Here is an 18,103-nt window from a genome sequence, read left to right as displayed (position 1 = left end):
AGCAGGGGGTGGGCAGAGAAAGAGGGAGAGAGAGTATCCCAAGCAGGCTCTATGCTGTCAGCACAGAGCCGGATGCAGGGCTTGAACCCATGAACTTTGAGATCGTGACCTGAGCTGAAACCAAGAATCTGACACTTAACCACCTGGGCCACCCAGGTGCCCCCATTGTCTGTCTTAATCAGTGACACTACTATGCATCTGGTCACCCAAGCTGGAGACCTGCCTGGCTCCTTCCTTTCTCCCTCAGGCTCACATTTCTGGTAATTACCACAACTTGTCATTCACTTTTCAAATATTTCTTGAATCAGTCTTTCCTTCTTCAGCCCCATTTCACCAACCCTGCTTCAGGCCAACATCATCTGATAAGGGTGATTTTAATAGCTGCCTAGTGGGTCTCCCTGCTTTCTTTCTTGCCTCCTTTGATTCTGTTACCTTCCATGCGGCCAAATGCCATAGTATCACATCTTGGCATTTTCCCCCACTCCTATAACTTCCTGCTTCCTGGGATCTGACAGCTGGCCACAGCTCCTACCTCGTCTACAGCTTCCTCTCCACACATTCTATGCTTCAGCCAGTCTATGGCTCTCTGAGCTCTTATCTACCTCCAGCCCTTTTCATATGCTATTCCCTCTGCCTAGATCATACTGTTCCCATACTGTTCCTACTACATATTTAAGTCCACCTTCACCAGGAAGACTCCTGAACACCACAGCCTTGCCAGTGTTTCTCTTCTCTGCCCCTGTGCCTGTCTGGGATGATTCCAGTTCCATTCAATTATCTGCTAACTTATTTGTCTCCCTTGAAGGCTTTAAGATCTTTGTGGACAGGGATCCTGTCTTTGCAGTTGTAACCAGAGCCTTGTAAGTACTTGTTGGGTAAACAAATGGAAAAAAAAAATCATAACATGCATGCTTCAGAGCCTCTCCTGCAAATCATGCCTCAAAATTTATGGCTGTTCAACTCTTAGTGAAACCTTGTTGAGAAGACACAAAATCGAGCCTTTGCACTTGCCTGTAATGTTCTTCCTCAGATATCCCCCTAGTTCATTCTCTTGTCTCAGCTTCTGCTTATCAGAGAGACTTTCCCTGACCATCCTATATAAAATAACACCCCCATAGCTCTATTCTCTTTTCCTTGTTTTTTACACCAAAGTGCATGTCACTGGCATTTCACGTAGTTATTGTTTAATTGTATCCCCCTTTTAAACTTAAGCTCTTTACCAGCAAGGACTCTGTTTTGATTACTTGCTATTACTGTGGTGCCTATAAAAGTGTCTAGCATTTAATTTATGCTTAAAGTATCTATTGAATGTTGCAGTTGAATACCTAACTGATTTAAAAAAAAACATAAAGTAGGGGCACCCGGGTGACTTAGTTGATTAGACATCTGACTCTTGATATTGGCTCAGGTAATGGTCTTGTGGTCCTGGGATTGAGCCCTGCATCGGGCTCCACACTATGTGGAACCTGCTTGGGATTCTCTTTCTGCCCCTCCCCTGCTCATGCTATGCTCTCTTGTTCTTTGTCTCTCAAAATAAATAAACAGAAGTCTGCTCCTTCATTGTTAAAAAAAAAACAAACAACAGCAAAGTAAAGAAAAAGAAAAGAAAGGAAAAGAAAAAAGGGGCAGAGGGACGAAAGGATTAATTCTGATGTGTTTTCTTTTCCCTGGCTCTTGCCTTTGGCATTTTTATTTTTCTTCGTGTTTGGTTGTACCTGAGTCAAAGTAAATCTGCCCACGATCCAACCAGGCTCCACTAAGCATGGATTGACCATAGACAGGGCCAGGCTCAGCACTGAAGTCCTCCTACATAAAGCCCTTCTGCAAAGGCAGCAGGCCTGGGGATTCAGTGCATGTCTGTGTGCCCGCATGTGAGATCTTTTAGCTCAAGATACACTGTCCCCATAGCCCTGTTTGCTGATACACACGTGTGGTTTTCCCTGAGGTCAGAAGTTTCTAATAAAGCAACAGGGCCTTGGTCTGTCCTGAAAAGCCACAGCTGGACTTCCAGGAAGCAGCTGGTGTCAGGGCAGACATTTCCCATCACATTGGCTTCTACTGGCCCACTTGACACTCAAGTCCAGAGTCCTTGGAATATCTGGGTCTCCTGGGCCCAAGAGCCTCTTATTTCTGGTTGTGCCTTCAGTGAGACTCCTGGAGCCCCCCACCCCACCAACCCCTGCCTTCTGAAGCCTCCCTGGCCAATGGGGGTAGTGGGTCTTCTCTCCACTGCTGCTGCTGCTGTGGCTGTGTAAACAGGCCTACATCTTCTAGATGGAGAGGGACAAGTGCAGTGAAGGAAAGAAGTCTGTAGGCTGTGTTAGTGCATCACCTCTAAAGATTGTGAGACTCCTGAACACAGGGACTGCATCTATCCTATTCACTGGTCTTTCCCCAGCTCCCATCATGGTACCTGGCAAGTACTGGGTGCTCACATAAATGTTTTTGCAAAGCTGAATAGACCCTGTGAGGGCATCATTATTGGTCCCATTATACAGCAGCAGCAGCCCCCAGTTATACCTTCCATTTCTACCATGCCCGCTACACTTGTAATCACCTTTTAGGTTCACTCCGTTTCTTGCCAGACTGTAAACTACAGGAGTGGAGGGATTGTGTTTTACTTGCTCACTTCTGTATCCCCAGAAGTGCCTGACACAGAGGAGATGCTCAGCAAATATTTCTTGAATAAATGGATGGATGGATAGATGGATGGATGAAGCTCAGTCACATCATGTATTTTGTCTAAGATTACACAGCAGAACCAGTTAAACCCAGTCTCTCCAACCAGGGTGTGAACTCCATGAGTCCTGTTTTTTTTTTTTTACCACAGGATCCTTGGCACTATGACCAGTTCCTACATATAGTAGATGCTCAATGAAAAATAATGAATGAATGACTTCAAAGACTGAGCTTTTAAAATTATTATTATTTTGCCACACTTTTTAAGGAGACATGGGACCTTATGTGCAGACACATCACAAGTCCTATTTTGAGAGATGGCAGAATTTAAAGATACAGGCTGTTTTGCAATAGCAAGGATCAAAGGCGGGGCAAGAGGAACAGGTTGATTGAAGTGTGAGCTCCCTTTTCTGTGGCTGGAGCACTAAGCTGCATCACCTACAGCCATCAGGAAGTGAGAGCCGCAGAGCACAGGGTTTCCAGCTGCCTATCACTGAGACATCAGGGTCAAGGAGGCCAACAGAAGCAGAGGCAGCCAGACCTTCAGGAACCCTGCAAAGAAAGCAATTCTAGGGCTGCTGCTAACACGGATGTATTTTTGTGCAAAACTAACATTAGGTGCCTCCTCCAGACTGACCAGTTAGGAAAGGATACCCTCTCTGGGCTGATCAATTAGAAAAAGGAAACTTCTTTCTCTTGATCTGCTCTGAAATCCAATTAGAGAAAGGTGCCACTCAGAGTAGAAAAATAGAGAAAGGTGCCCTCTCAGGTGGACCAGATTGAAGAAGACAGTCTTTCCTCTGGCATTAGGAAGGGCATTGGTAGCCCCTCAAAAGGACACTGATGTGCAGGGCCCAACCTACTCAAGCATCCTTTGTAACCTTGAGATATTCACAGAGGAGAAGCCTCTTAGGAACACCTTAGATCTCCAGCTCCAAGGTCACTGGTACAGGGTTGGACTAGCTCAGGTAAAACACTAAGTTGGTGTAACAACTCCTTCAGATCTAGATACCAGGAGCCAAGAAGGGCAACAGTTACATTAATTCACTTTTCATCCATATTTTCAGACAAGTCAGTCAAAGGCCATAAAATGCCACCTGTCCCTGGCCTTTGTCATCAGAGAAGCAGAGAAACAGGGTTTCTTGTTTGTCTATTGTGTTCATCCTGGAACTAAGCATTGTCTTTGGCATGTAGTAGCACTGAACATATATTTGTTACCTGCTGAGTGAATCCTGAAAATAGTGTTAGAGATAAATCACAAAGCTTCAGGAAGTGCCCAGGATGCAGATCTAGTGTGTGCATGTCTACTAGGTATAAGTTTGTTTAACTGTGTGTGTGTCTGTACCTGCAAATATGCATGCATGCAACTCTAGCTGTCTGTGCATCTGTGTGTACAAATATGAATATATGCATGTGACCTGGTATGTGTGTGTCTGTGTGTGTGCAAACATGTCTGGGTGATGTACATTCTGGGGTGCCTGTCTATGCATGCCTGTGTCTGTGTGCACATGTGCACTAGCGGGGGACAGCATACATATATGTGCATATGTACATCCCCAGGACCAGGCATTTCCACAGGTGTAGTCACCTCTTCAGAGCTCAGGCCAACCAAGCCAGGTGCTCCAGCACATCCTGGGCTTATAGATAAAAGCCCCAGGGGAAGGTTCTCGTGGATGTCCCCTGAAAAGGGGACCTGAACTTACCCAGGCTGCTGGAAGCAGCCCTTGAGACTACGGCCTGGACATCTGTAGATGGAAAGAGAAGGATCAGTGTGAGGAGAAGGCATGCAGTTGGCAAAAATCCTGAGAGAAAGCCCTTCAATTTGCTCTTCTCCTTCCAGCCAGAGTAGTCTTTTTAAAACCTGGGCCTGATCATGTCATTTCCCTGCTTTTGACCTTTCAGGGGTTCCCCACTACTTTCAGGAGAAAGGCCCCAAAACTTAGCAACAACTGTAAGTCCCCACATGGTCTGGACCCCACTACATCAGCTTGTCCTATACCAACATCCTCTTCTTTCCAGCCTGCCCGGCCTTTTCTCAGTTCCTCTAGCAGGCTGGGCTACGTCCCACTACAGGCCCTTTGCCCATGCTGTACCCTCTGTACCCTGAGATTCCCTTCCCCTCACCCCTTTTCCCTGACCCCTCTTAGTTAATCCCTCCTCAGTTGAATAATGTCGGCTCCAGTGGTCTCTAAGTTCCATGTGAACCAGATCTGTGTCTGCTTTTGCTCACCACAGGATCCCCAACCACTAGTATAGGGCCTAGTACACAGGAGGCAGAAGAACAAATTTGTGCAACAGAAAGAACACATGACTCAGAACTGGTAAAAGGAAGGCAGCTTATAGTCCACCTTGCCCCACAGAATTGACTTGCTCCAGTTCTGAACATAGTAAGATCCACATGTTGAGTTCTGTCATTCCTCCTCATCTCCAGAGAATATTCCCCACCAGGAGCATGGGAGGAGGGAGTATCTTTCTTACTTTTCCGTGTGATGGGACCCAGGTTCAGGACATGGGTTTGGTCTATGATGCCCCCACTGCGGAATCTGGTCCCAGAGCAGGTCTGCAGGAAGAGGGCAACAAAGAAACCCTTCCATGAGGGAGACTGAATGTGGTCCTGCCGTTGGGAATGGGCTGCACTCCTCACAAGGGCATCCTCCTGCCTCAGTCTGGGGCTTGAGGATGGTCAAAGCAGGGGTTGTCAGGAAATCTGCATACCTGGGCTCATGCCCCACCTCTACCATTTGTTAGGTATATGATCTTAAGCAAATTACCAAAGTTCTCTGAGTGGCTCATATAAGGAACTAATAAAATTCCTCCCCTTTAGTTACTGCAAAGAATTAAAAAATTAACACAGATAAGGTGCACCTGGTGCTTTAAAATGTCAGCTTCTGTTATCAGAACACAAGCGTGCAGATAAGCCAGAGCATTTACCAGCCAGTTGCAATGCACTGATCTCACCTGATTTCCCAACAGCTTAAGTCTCTTACCTGGCCACGCCCACCCCATCTTACTGCTCATTGTATTCCTGGACTAAAAGAGAAACACAGCCAAAATGTTTGTGGCCAGATGTCTTTGGTTATTGGAGATGGGCGAGGGAGAGGTCATGGCAAGCAGCCTGAGGGAGGAAAAGGCAACTCACAGGTTTGCATTTTTCATTAACAGTGTCGCACAGATAGACTTCACAGTGCAGATAGACCAGGTCGTAGTTCCCAGCAAAACGGAACATCTGGACAGAAAATCGGCCCTGAGGGGACTCCCCATTCTCCACCACCTGGATGGTTGAGTCCTTAGTGCGTGGACATCTGGGAGATTTAAGTCATAAAACATGGTTGGTTAAACAAGCACTCTATGGCCAAACTTCCTGCACTTGATCTTAGCCAAAAGTCCGAGAAGCAATTATGGCCAAACTTCTGGGTTCAACTCTCACTCCTCCCCCTATTATTTGCTGTGTGTCCTTGAGCAATTTAATCTCTCTGTGCCCCAGTCTCCCCGTGTATACAGGGAGTACTATTTGTAACCCATTTCATAAGATAGCTGTGAAAATTAAGCCAGTTAACTTTTCAAAGTGCTCACTATAGTATATGACACATAGTAGATGCTACATATATATGATGGTGAAGTAAAACTGTGGTCAGCACAGAGTTGAAACTATGTGATGAAGTCAGCTTGGTTTCCTAGGAAATGACATTCAGGATCCTTAGCTACCATTCCTTTGCTATCTTTTATGTAGGTGGTTCTAACTATAACAGTGGGCAACTTCCAAGTCCTGAGGGGCAATGACCAAATGGGAGTGTGTGTGTATGTGTGTGTGCCCATCTGTAAATGTACACAATGGCACCTAAACTCAAAACTGCACATGCAATGACTCATGTATGTGCTGGGCTGGATCAGGACACATGGGCAGACAAATTGGGCATCTTCTCTGCTATTTTACATGATTTGCTCAGAATTGATTTAGGAGAGGGGCTGAATGCTGATTGCACAGAGGAAGAACTGAGAAGGGACCTCTTTGCTTTGTGTCCCGCACAATTCAGATCTGATTGCAAAAGTGCACACTCCACTTGGCAAAATAAAGGCCCTGAGGTTAAGGACACCCACTGCCTGAAAGACCCATGCACACAACCTGAGCAGGGCATCCAGCCCCTCTTACTGTCTCCCCAGCCGGCTCCTCCTTACACATCCTGAGATGTTTGACATCTCTCTCAGACTGGTGGTCCCCAATCCAGCTCCCACACATGCCCAGACAGAAAAACAAAGGCACATCCAGCATTTCTTCCTGCTTCTTTTTCAAAACTTTCCAAGCGTTCCACAGTGTACATGTTCAACTGCACATATGCTCATTTCACATATGAGAACATGAATAGTCAGACAGATGAGATGGCTTGTGTCTCTGGACAAAGAAACAGCAAAGCCAAGATGTGAACCCAAGTCTCCATGATGGCCCAATCAAGATCATGCCAACCCTTTCCCAATTTTTTTTTGCCTTACCTAGAAACCACCTTCATGTATGTTTTCCTGTGTTTCCCAACATCTGTATTATTATCTACTTACTATTTTCATCAAATACATGTAAATTTTTATTGGAATACATCAATTTTTTCAGAAGAATCTTCAGATCCTGACCACAAATGGCAAACCAGTATCGCTTGCCATAAGCAAAACATGACCATTTACAGATAAATACAAAGTAAAACAGTGCTATTAAATTTTAGTTAGCTACTGTCACAGCTAAAGGCCCTAAAACAGACTTCTGCTTTCTTTCTGCTGCAAAGGGGATTAGCAAATAACAGAGAAGTGTAAATGTCAGGTGAGCACCCAACTGAGACTTTTCCCTTGATGTAATTAGACACATTCTAAGAACTGAATCAGGAATAGGTCACTGTCTTCCTGACTATGCTACTAAAATTGCAAATGCCTCTCCCCTTTTCCTGCTTTGGGTTTTTCCTGTAGCTCCATTACCACTGACATGCTATGGATTTCATCTTGGTTAATTATTGGTCTCCCCCCACCCCTTGGAATATCAGCTGTATGAGGGCATAGAGGTTTGTCTGTTCTATGCACTGTGTTATCCACAGAGCCTGGTACACAGTAAGCTTCCAGAAACATCTGTTCCATTTTGAATGACAGTGTGAATTACTTTCTCACAGTGTGGCCCATGGTTCTCCAATGCCTCTGGAGTAAAAAGCAGCACTTCTGTGTCCTCCCTTTTACAACTGGTCCTTGATTAACTGTCTCCAGTGCACTCCTCCCAGCCAAGTCCTGCTTGCTTGCCTCCTGCCTTGGGTGGGTGCACCTTTCAGTCAGGTTTCTTAACCTTTTCTTGAGTCCTGGACACCTCCAGCCTTCTGGTAAAGCCCATGCATCCCTCCTCAAAAATAATGTTTTAAACACATAAAGTACCTAAGATTATAAAGGAAACCAGTTAAATTGAAGTGTAGTTCTCAAAATATTCAAACATTTGATATATATATTATATATTTACATATCTATTATAAAAATTTTTTAACGTTTATTTTTTATTTATTTTTGAGAAACAGAATGTCAGTGGGGGAGGGGCAGAGAGAAAGGGAAACACAGAATCCGAAGCAGGCTCCCGGCTCTGAGCTGTCAGCACAGAGCCCGACGTGGGGCTCAAACTCACGAACTGTGAGATCATGACCTGAGCTGGTCAGGATGCTTAACCGACTGAGCCATCCAGGTGCCCTTTTACATATCTATTATATATAAATACATACTGATAATACATTAAATAATTTCTAGTAGAAACTGTAATATTCTAGTAACTGAAAAGTATTAACATGTGCACATGTCCTGCTAATACTTTCATGATTTGTTGCCTATGTTCATAGTGGATGGTAATGTTAGATTTTCAGCTAGAGATGAACAAATATAAAGATGTACTTTTCCCCAAATCCCAATCCAGAGATTGCCCCGTTCTTCCCTGGAATTCCATCCAGGAGCCTCACCTGTCCTGGATGATGAAGTACCTCAAGGGGTCTGTGGCATTGCCGCTGGGTGTGGCATAGCAGTTGGTCATCAGCAGTGCAAACCGGGACAAGTCACCCCCATCCAGCATGGTGCCCACGTAAAGAAAGGCCTCTGTGGCCAGGGTCACGGAGGAGCCTTGGTAGGGCTGTGTATAGGCAGGGCTCTGGAAGAGTGCCATCCGCACGGTGAACATGCCTGTCCCACCCACGCTGATGTTTAGGGTGCTACAGGGAGAGAGGGGCTGGTGAGAAAACCAGATCTGAGAACAGCAACACATGGCCCACCCTTTCTGGTCTGCAGTCCTGGGCAGTCCCTGGGAGCTCTCTGCATTTTTATCCAGCAGTAGGACTGGAACCCACCACCACTGCAATGGTTGCAAACTGCAATGAGCAGACATGGGTCACCTGAGGATCTTGTTGAAATGCAGGCTCTGGTTTGGTAGGTTTGGGTCGGGCTTAAGGTTCTACATTTTTAACAAGCTCCCACGTGTTGCTGTTGCTGCTGATCCATAGATCACACGTCTACCTCCCTCACATGGTAGCCCTTGCCTTTAAGAAGTGCAATAAACAAATTCTCAAGGGAGTCACCTACATTTCTTCTTTGGTCTCAACCTGGAACCGTTGAAAGGGAGACTATGAGTCCTACAGGCCTAAGTCAGAGTTCTGGTTCTACCTACAGCAGAAGACAGGGGTTTTGTAAATTTGTCAATTTGTAAATTTATTTGTGGTTACAAGTAAACCACACTGGAAATAGCTGCACTGATGTAGACTTCACAGGATGAGCCAATAAAGGACATTGTAAGACTGATACCCTAGAAACAAGGTGTATGATAAAAGCGCAGTAATGCAGAAGTCCATGTTATAAGTGAGAAGTGGGTTGTTGGCTAGGACTCAGATTTGGAGTAAGGCAAGATTCCCAGCTCAAAGCAGAGACACATCTGCACACAGATGTTTTGCTCCCTGAAGTCTGTCAGGCTGAGACATGGCCACCACGTTGCTTCAGTGAACTGCTTGACCAGATGATGACCCATCCAAAGGCAGACAATGAGCAGCCTTCTTCCCCCAAGTAAGCCAGGCACCCTCATCAGTGCCTAGTGCCCTTCCCCAAGTCTGGTTGGCCCAAAGAGCATGTAACCATGGGTGAGCTTCACAATTAAGGCCATGGTAGAGTGGGGACTCTGGGCCTGATGGCCTGGGTTTGAATCCCAGCTCTGTCACTTACTAAACTCTACTTTCGGACAAGTTCCTCAACCTTCTCTGAGCCTCAATTTCCACATCTGTATAATGGGAATAATAATAATAGTAATACCTATACCTCTTAAGGTGCTCTAAGATTTCACTGAGATTTCCGGTAGAGCTGTTAGCACAATGCCTGACATATAGTCAGCTCTTCATAAATGCTTGTTCTAATTACAACTGTAATTTTTCCAACATCAGCATCATTGGCTTGTGAGTCGTCCTACTCAGAGATTTTCAGTTTTATTTGGCAACAGGATCCTTTTATTATTTTTTTAAGTAATAAAACCACATGTGGCACCCATTATAGGTGGAACATCTCTGGTTCACCTTGTAGGCATCCCCAAAGGCACTTCCTTAAAGACCCTGAAACCCCAAGAGGCATAATTTTAAATCCCTCTTTAGTCAACTCCTTCTTTTTACAGAGAAGGAAGGAAACAGAGATTCAAATATGGCATATGATTTATGTATCATATAAATAGCAGGTCTGGACCAGGAGCCCTCCCTCCTTCTGTCTGGTCCAACCACCCTGCCCCTCTGATAAGCTAGAGGCCCTAATATTTGATTTACATATGCAAAGCACTATTGTGCTTCTAATAATGTACTGCTAAGTCCATTTCACTGAAGACCATCACCCAGGGTGGGGCTATCAGTTTCCAAAGCCATCTTGTTAGTATGTGACAGAGCCTGGATTTGAATCTGGGCTCCAGTATTCCCAGTTGGGCTGTATTCCATTGGGAATGCTCGCTCCCAGTACCCCCACCCAGCTCCTTATGGCTGGCAGTTGACAGGGAAACTGAGGACCTGGTGGTTAAGGGGTCGTGGGGTAGAGCCAGCCAGGGACACCGGGGACCCTCTCTGGCCACACCTGACCATTGGCTGCAGGGAGGTCTTCAAGCTGACTTTCATGTCCAGGGGGTAGGAGCACGCAAAGTTGATGTTGATGTTGAGGTCACGGATGATGATCTCATCTGCCAGGTAGAGGGTGTTGCTGTACGTGGCATGGGTTTCATTCCTCTGTGTTGGAGGGTGGGAGTGGGAGAAAGGGGCATGAGAATCTGAGTAGGACTCAAAACCAAATGCGTTTCTCTAGCTACCTGTGAGCTGTCCTCCCAGCTGTCATAATCAAAAGTTATAACAACAGCAGCCATCTATGAGCATGCATCACGTGCTAGGTCCTGAGCGAAATGTTCCTCCGGCATCACTGTATTGGCCCCTTCAATGACCCTAAGCTCTACTATCTCCTGCCTCATGATGAGGAGATGGGGCTTCATAGAAACTGACTAACTCTGAGTAACTTGCCCACAAGACGTGGGATCTAAGAGCCTGGGCTCTTCCACTTAGGCCATGTTTCCTCTCTCATACACTAAAAAGACTAAAAACCATGTCCTGACTCATTGTTAATGCTGGAATTTTAAACGCTACATGCAGCAAATGAAAACTTCCTTCTTCCTTTCTTTTGTCTTCTTTCCTTTTCTTTCCGGGGGATGAGGGAGTTGGGGAAGCAGTGTTCACTCAAACATTAACCTCTGGGTCCCTTTTGAGGAGGTTTCTGTAGGTGAAGTCCTGGTTCTCTAGACACCAGTGATGCAGACCTTGCCTCCCAGGATCACCCAAGATAGACAGACCTGCTTCTGAGCCCAGTGCCAATACCTACTGGCTGAGAAGAATTACTTTCCTGTATAGGCCCTTCTGTTCCCATCTGTAAAATGGGGAACTGTCATCAGGATCATTCTCTTTATTTGAAGCTAACATTTATTAAGCATTTACACTGTGCCAGTCACTGTCCTAATCACTTCACATACAATAACTCATTTAATCCTCTTAAAAATCCTATGAAGTAGGTACTATTATCCCATTTTATAGTTGAGGAAACTGAGGCACAGCCAGGTTCATACAACTGGGAAATGATAAAGCTAGGGCTTGAACCAGGCAGTGCTCTCACCCTGTCCCACACTGACCAGCACATACCGTCATCACTGTCCCACAGGGGCCATCCCTGGCTGGGGTCACCACAGATATCCAGTCCCGGTCTCCCCTCTCAATGAAGCCTGAGCACTGGCTGTCACGCAGGTACATGAAAACTTTCTCAAAGCCCAGGCTCTTCAGCTGGCACTTGCTCAGGGACACCTTGATGTTATTGGCCCCACACTCCAGCCTGCGCTCCAGGTGGGAGAGATCTGAAATAGGCAGGGAAGGTGGGATTGGAAGCCAGTGACCACAATTTGGGGTCCACCACATCTCCAGGCCCTGGGCCCAATTGGTTGGGCTATCCACCACCTGGAGGGCACTCAGATTAGCCTCTGTCTGTTCTTGCTGTGGTCTTCCCTATCAGAGGGACTGAGACACAAGATTGGACTCTGAGAATCACTGGATGGATTCAAGTGGCCATCCATCAGCCCCTTGTTGACCTTCTATGTGGATTGTATACAAATGAAAACATTTTTGATCCATTCACCCCCCAGCATTAAATACATTGAATCTCAGTAAGACAAAACAAAACAACACATTAATTATAGTATCTTTCCATCCTTTCTATATCAAAGAGATAGTCCTCACTAGTTACTAATGTTTTTAATGCTCTGCACTTACTAATTTCCCTTTCAAAACAACAGAATGCAGATATCAGGCTAAGTGTTTGGGGAACAAAATAACATCTAGCTGGATTTTTTTTTTTACTTTAAAATTGAAATATTACACAGCTGCTAGAATTTAATAATTTTCTTTTCTTGTATTCATTTTTACTGTTACCTTCTATCGAAGGTGTTACTTGCCACAGATAGATGCAGTAGTGACCATCAATGTCCCAAGTTTATTTCAAAGAAGAAGGATTCAATCAATTTAAAGAAAAACAAGTTACTAATAAAAATCCCAGTATAAGCTAGTACTTGCATAAAGAAAAATTGTAAGATTTGAACTTGGATGTGACTAAAATCATGACTGAAGTTTGGGAGATACTTTCCTGCTTCAATAATTGTACATATGGGGAATCTGAGGCTCAGAGATGGCCAGACCCCTGCTATGGGTCTTCCAGGGGTCAGTGGAAGAAACCGCAGGCTGGTCACCAGTCCTGTGTTCTTGGGCTGCAGAAATATGGCTTAGGTAGTCTTTGGCCAACAGGTAGCAGCTTCCCCTGTCCTGCTGTCGTGTGGGAGCCTCAGAAAGAAGGTGGGGATAAGGAAGTCCCTAAGCTCTGGGGGCTTTGGGGCCAACTAAAATGAGACCAGGAGCCTAGAGAGCTTCTCCTGGTTTTAATAGATATTACTGGACCTTCTTTTCACTCAAATTGGATGATATGTATCACACAGGACCATGTCCCTCCCCCAGTTGCTGACATTTCTCAACACCTTGCCTCCTCCCACTGGCCTCACCAGTGATGTTGAAGTCCTGTTTGCACTGGCAGCTCCATGTGCCATCATCCATTTTGCAGTCCTCGTCTATACTGCACTCCTCACACGTCCCCAACACAGAGCTTGGGTCTGCAGAGTTACAGACACAGACAGTCAGCAGGGATGCTCCCCAGGCTCCTGTGGTGCCCACCCAGGCCTGGAGTGGAGGTGGGGGTGGGGGGAAGACACCCACTCACCTGTGCAGTAGGCCAGATAGCACTCGGGGGGCGCGGTCAGGTTGTAGACGTAGTAGCCGGCACAGGCCTTCACTTGCACAGGTGCGTCCCACAGGCAGCAGTGGCCCCTCCAGTGGGCGCAGGTCGTGCGGCTCACAATGCCCTCATCACTGGATGGGTGCGTGCCGTTGAGCCACATGGGCGCAGCCGTGTTGCAGCTCAGGACCGGCACGCAGGTCTCGGCCAGGCGCACGCCGCCCTGCCCCACAAAGCGGTACCAGCCGCTCAGGCCTGAGTCACAGGTGTAGCCTGCCCCGTACTCAGAGCTGCGCCAGTACTCATCCAGGATGTGGTGCGCCTGGCATGGGTCTACGCACACAAGCGTGTCGCCCTCAGGCACGCAGTCCAGTCCTGGCCCGCAGGAGCCTGGGGAACACTCACAGTGCCACCCATCACCCCAGTAGCCAGCGGGGCACACGCATGAGTAGTTGCCTTTGTGGTTGACGCAGGTGGCCAGGGCATGGCAGCGGCTGAGTCCCGGCTCAGCACACTCGTCCACGTCGGTGCAACCCAGCCCAGGCATCAGGCGGAAGCCATCAGGGCAGGTGCACAAGTAGGAGCCCAGCATGTTCACACAGATGCTGTCCTCAGAGCAGTTGTGTGCCCCAGAAATGGCACATTCATCCAGGTCCATGCACGTAAGGCCGTCGCCGGTGAAACCCACCTGGCAGGAGCAGGTTGTGGCAACCCCATCCTCCATGCAGGTGGCATTGCTGTGACATTCAGAGCAGCTTCCTGCGGACAGAAGAGCCCAGCCTCAGAGTAGGGACAGCTGGACCAGTGGTCACCAAGAGAGTCCTCCTATATCCCTTTGGGTACCATGTTCTTTAGACTTGGTCCCTGGAGGACTCCCTCCAAAACAAATAAACAAAACTCCCCTTATGATTGCACTGTGCATTCTTCTGTGTTAAGCCTTGCTTTCAAACTGTGTCTTCTTTTAAAATATCCATGTTTCTACATCCAGAGGAATAATACAGAGTTCTTGACACTTTGGTAGGATTTAGGTGACCCTGTCACCCCTTCCCCACTTTTGAACATTTAATGCCTTTTGCTCAGATCTTCCCTGCCTCTTCCCTGAAGACTTCCCCAACTCTCCCTGACAGGGGCAGTCACACTTTGTGTGACATCCTCCATGACAATAAAAGCCATAAAGATAATGAGCTGTTGTTTATTAAGCACTGAAATTGGGATGTGTGCTTTTCACTCATTATCTCATTGAATCTTCCCCAATGGCCCCTAGGGGATTGCTTCTGTGTTTACCCTTATTTTAAAGATGAGCAAACTGAGGTTCATAGGGTTTAAGCCATGTGCTCTGTTGGTAAAAGCCGGAACACAAACCCAAGTGGCAGGACCACAGAGTATATGCTCTTAACCAGGACACTGAAATGGCATTTACTGGGCCCCCGAGTACTCCAGCTCATGGGAGGTGCCCAGCTCCCTTTTCCATGAAGAAGCTGAAAGCTACATGAGGGTGATGTAAGACCCAATGGAAAGACCTCTTAAGAATGCAAGGGGAGGTATTTGGGAGCCACTTAGGTGTTTTAAACCTCCTGTGTGGTTAAGTATGTTCCCGACTTTCCAGTAAAGTGGCAGGGGACCTTAGTGGTATTCTAGACTCTTGCGATCTAAGAACCACAGCATTAGCATCACCTGAGAGCTTGTCAGAAACGCAGAATTTCAGGCCCTACCCAGGACCCACTGAATCAGAGCCTTCATTTTAACAAAATTCCCATCTGAGCCCTATATACATTAAAGTATCAAACTGTATTTAGAGTAAATCAAATTCCAAGCATGACAGGAGAGAGAGAGCATGACCTCCTCTGCTAATAGTGGCATTGTTCCCTACACACACACACACACACACACACACACACACACACACACACTTACTTGCTTCTGAGGTCTCAATGGTGACAGCTGTTATGACCCAAGAGGTTACCACCACTACCGTCCGCATCAGGGTCAGAGAAGAAAGCCGCCCCATTCCTTTTGCTCTTCACAGCTACTTCTGATCTGGGGAAGACCTGCCCAAAGACAAGGACAGGTTGACCCCCTGGGTTTTCCTCCCAGTCTGTGATGCCTGGAGTCCTGTGAACAGAGATGGATGGGATAAACACATGATCTAACTCCCCTCCCCACAGTTGGGAGGAGTGCTTTGGTTGTGCACTGCACAGCTCCAGAAGATGCCATTTATATGAACTACAAAAAGTGTGCAGTGCTGTGGCCCCTGCTTTGGTGGTTTTCTCATCTGTGACCCCACCTTTACTCCCACCCACATGCCATCCTCTGCTCCCCAAGTCTCAGCGCATCTGGAAGAACTGAGTCTCATTTGAAACAGGAAGCAGCAAGATAGGGTAGAATGTTCTGGACTCACCATCATAGGAGGCAGTTTGGGGTTTTAACAGCCAACTGCTGATCCCTGCTGGGAAACTTTCAGCTTGCCCAGATCCATTTATTTATTCAACAAACATTTATTGAGTAGCTACCTTGTGCCAAACAGGGAGCTACACACCAAAGAAAACAATGAACAGGATAGGCAAGATCCCTGACTTCATGCAACTCACATATCACAAAGAAATAGCTTGAGATAAGAAACTTGAGAGGCGATTAACCCTCACAATGGATTTTAATGTTTCCAGAGCAGTCACTTATTATTTCACTCAATTGGTGAAATAATCCTAGGTGGGTACTACTAATACTACCCTAATTTTTCCAGCAGCAAAGTAGGGTAGCATGGTGGTTAAATGCGCGGGACTTGGAGCCTGTAACAGGGATCCAAATCCCTGTTTTACCAACCACTAACAGTGTGACTTTCGGCAAGGTATTTCATTTCGGGAAGAATTAGTTTTCTCATCTATGAAATATGGGTCATTGCTTCCACAAACTGAGTGCCTGTGATGTGCCAGGCTTAGTCTGAAGTCCCTGTGATCAAAGAACTTGTGTTCTAGAGCGGTATTTTCCAAGCCTTTATGACTAGGATCTGCTATAAAGAAAATATTTTTTGCCATAAATTGGTACAGTTGTTGGGGCGCCTGGGTGGCTCAGTCAGTTAAGCATCTGACTTCAGCTCAGGTCATGATCTCATGGTTTATGAGTTTGATCCCCGTGTCAGGCTCTGTGCTGACAGCTTAGAGCCTGGGTCCTGCTTCAGATTCTGTGTCTCCTTCTCTCTCTGTCCCTCCCCTGCTCACGCTCTGTCTCTCTCTGTCTCACAAAAATATATTTTAAAAAATGTTAAAAAAAGTTAAATTGGTGCAGTTGCTTGTGTATGTGCCTGCACACACACACACACACACACACACACACACACACACACACACTAGAAGTTTTATAAAAAAAATTCTTATCGTTACTGTGTACATTGCTTGTTGACATTGTCTATAGTATTTAGTTAAAAGAAGATTTTGGATATAATCCACAAATTATTTCATGATCCACTAATGGGTTGTGATCTATACTTTGAAAACACTGTGGTGGGTAATAACTGACTGCATATTGTCATGGGTATTAACTAAGATGATATATTCAAAGCAGGACCTAGCACAGAGCCAATGCTATTGTTCACTGCTATATTCCCAGTGCCTGGTACATAGTAGACACTTAACTAACATGCATTGAATGAGTGAAGAAATAGTAGTCAATGTTATTAGAAAAGCACAGAGCACAGCCTCAAAGAGAGGGAGACTGGCCAACCAGAGATAATGAAGCCAATTATCAACAGAGGAAGGACTCACTCTAGGTCTGACCCTAGTGTCCAGTCTCTTGATTTTCTTCCCCCTTCTCCCAAGCAGAATGGGAATTAGAAGACAGCTAGGTGGGAAGAAGTGGCTAGAAGAAGAGAGAGCTGTAGATAGCCTTACCTGAAGCCAGAAAGGTAGAATTAATCTGTTTACAAGTATGTGCCTCCTATATATACATCTACCCCTGGCTGGCAGTCTTTCCTCCAATTATCCTCTGGTTCTGTTTCTTGAGATTGTTTTCTTGAGGGTGGAATATTTTCCCCTTTGGGCACAGTGTTTTCCTTTCCTAGGTTGCCAGGTTGTTGTTCTTTTTCCTAATATGTAGACACCCCAAATGATTGACATTGGGGGTCAAACTTGTGCCTGAAAATACAAGGCCTCTGTTTTGCACCTTTTGACATAAAGAGATTCCTGAGTTAGAAATTAACTGCAAAAGCAGTGCCAAGGTACTAGGCTTTTTCTTGCTCAATGAGAAGGACAAGGTGGACTCAAGGAGCCAAGCAGAGGTCAGTATCCCAAGCCAGGCTGTCCTGGGAAGAAGAGAGGTGTTTTTGTTTTTGTTTTTGTTTTTGTTTTATTTGAGAGAGGAGGCAAGACAGAGAGTGGATGGTTGGGGAGAGAAAATCCTAAGCAGGCTCCATGCTCAGCAAGAGCCCGACATGGGGCTGGTTCCCACGACCCTGGGCTCATGACCTGAGCCAAAATCAAGAGTCAAATCAAGAGCCAAAATCAAGAGTCACTACTGAGTGACCCAGGAGACCTAAAAAGGGGGTGTTTATTGTCCCCATTAGGACATGTACCTGTGGCCATTTGGGTTCCCTACCCTGGAGAAGGCA

General features: G+C 46.2%; 2 protein-coding genes across 7 annotated transcripts in view; one reads left to right on the top strand and one right to left on the bottom strand.

Annotated features, from left to right (window-relative positions):
* Positions 1 to 18,103, top strand: part of ACSM5 (acyl-CoA synthetase medium chain family member 5) — a 181,070-nt gene that overhangs the window by 87,082 nt on the left and 75,885 nt on the right. The window lies entirely within an intron of this gene.
* UMOD (uromodulin) lies at positions 2,907 to 17,545 on the bottom strand. Of its 3 annotated transcripts, XM_006942287.3 has the most exons (11): positions 17,388 to 17,544; positions 15,418 to 15,615; positions 13,489 to 14,262; positions 13,274 to 13,381; positions 11,874 to 12,082; positions 10,771 to 10,919; positions 8,646 to 8,891; positions 5,819 to 5,981; positions 5,158 to 5,239; positions 4,383 to 4,424; positions 2,907 to 3,231 (listed from the first exon to the last, which is right to left on the bottom strand). In XM_006942287.3, the coding sequence occupies exons 2-11, from the start codon at positions 15,509 to 15,511 to the stop codon at positions 3,170 to 3,172; spliced, it is 1,929 nt and encodes a 642-aa protein (XP_006942349.1). In that variant the 5' UTR covers positions 15,512 to 15,615; positions 17,388 to 17,544; the 3' UTR covers positions 2,907 to 3,169. The 3 variants fall into 3 exon arrangements, with proteins under 3 accessions (XP_006942349.1, XP_044904089.1, XP_019676443.1); XM_045048154.1 differs by lacking the exon at positions 5,158 to 5,239; XM_019820884.2 differs by lacking the exons at positions 2,907 to 3,231; positions 4,383 to 4,424; positions 5,158 to 5,239; positions 5,819 to 5,981 and adding an exon at positions 7,239 to 8,079 and having other exon boundaries at positions 17,388 to 17,545.

Source organism: Felis catus, chromosome E3 (assembly GCF_018350175.1).
Source record: "Felis catus isolate Fca126 chromosome E3, F.catus_Fca126_mat1.0, whole genome shotgun sequence".
Lineage (NCBI taxonomy): Eukaryota > Metazoa > Chordata > Mammalia > Carnivora > Felidae > Felis > Felis catus.
Note: the sequence above shows the minus strand (reverse complement) of the source record. Positions and strands in the feature narration are given on the sequence as shown.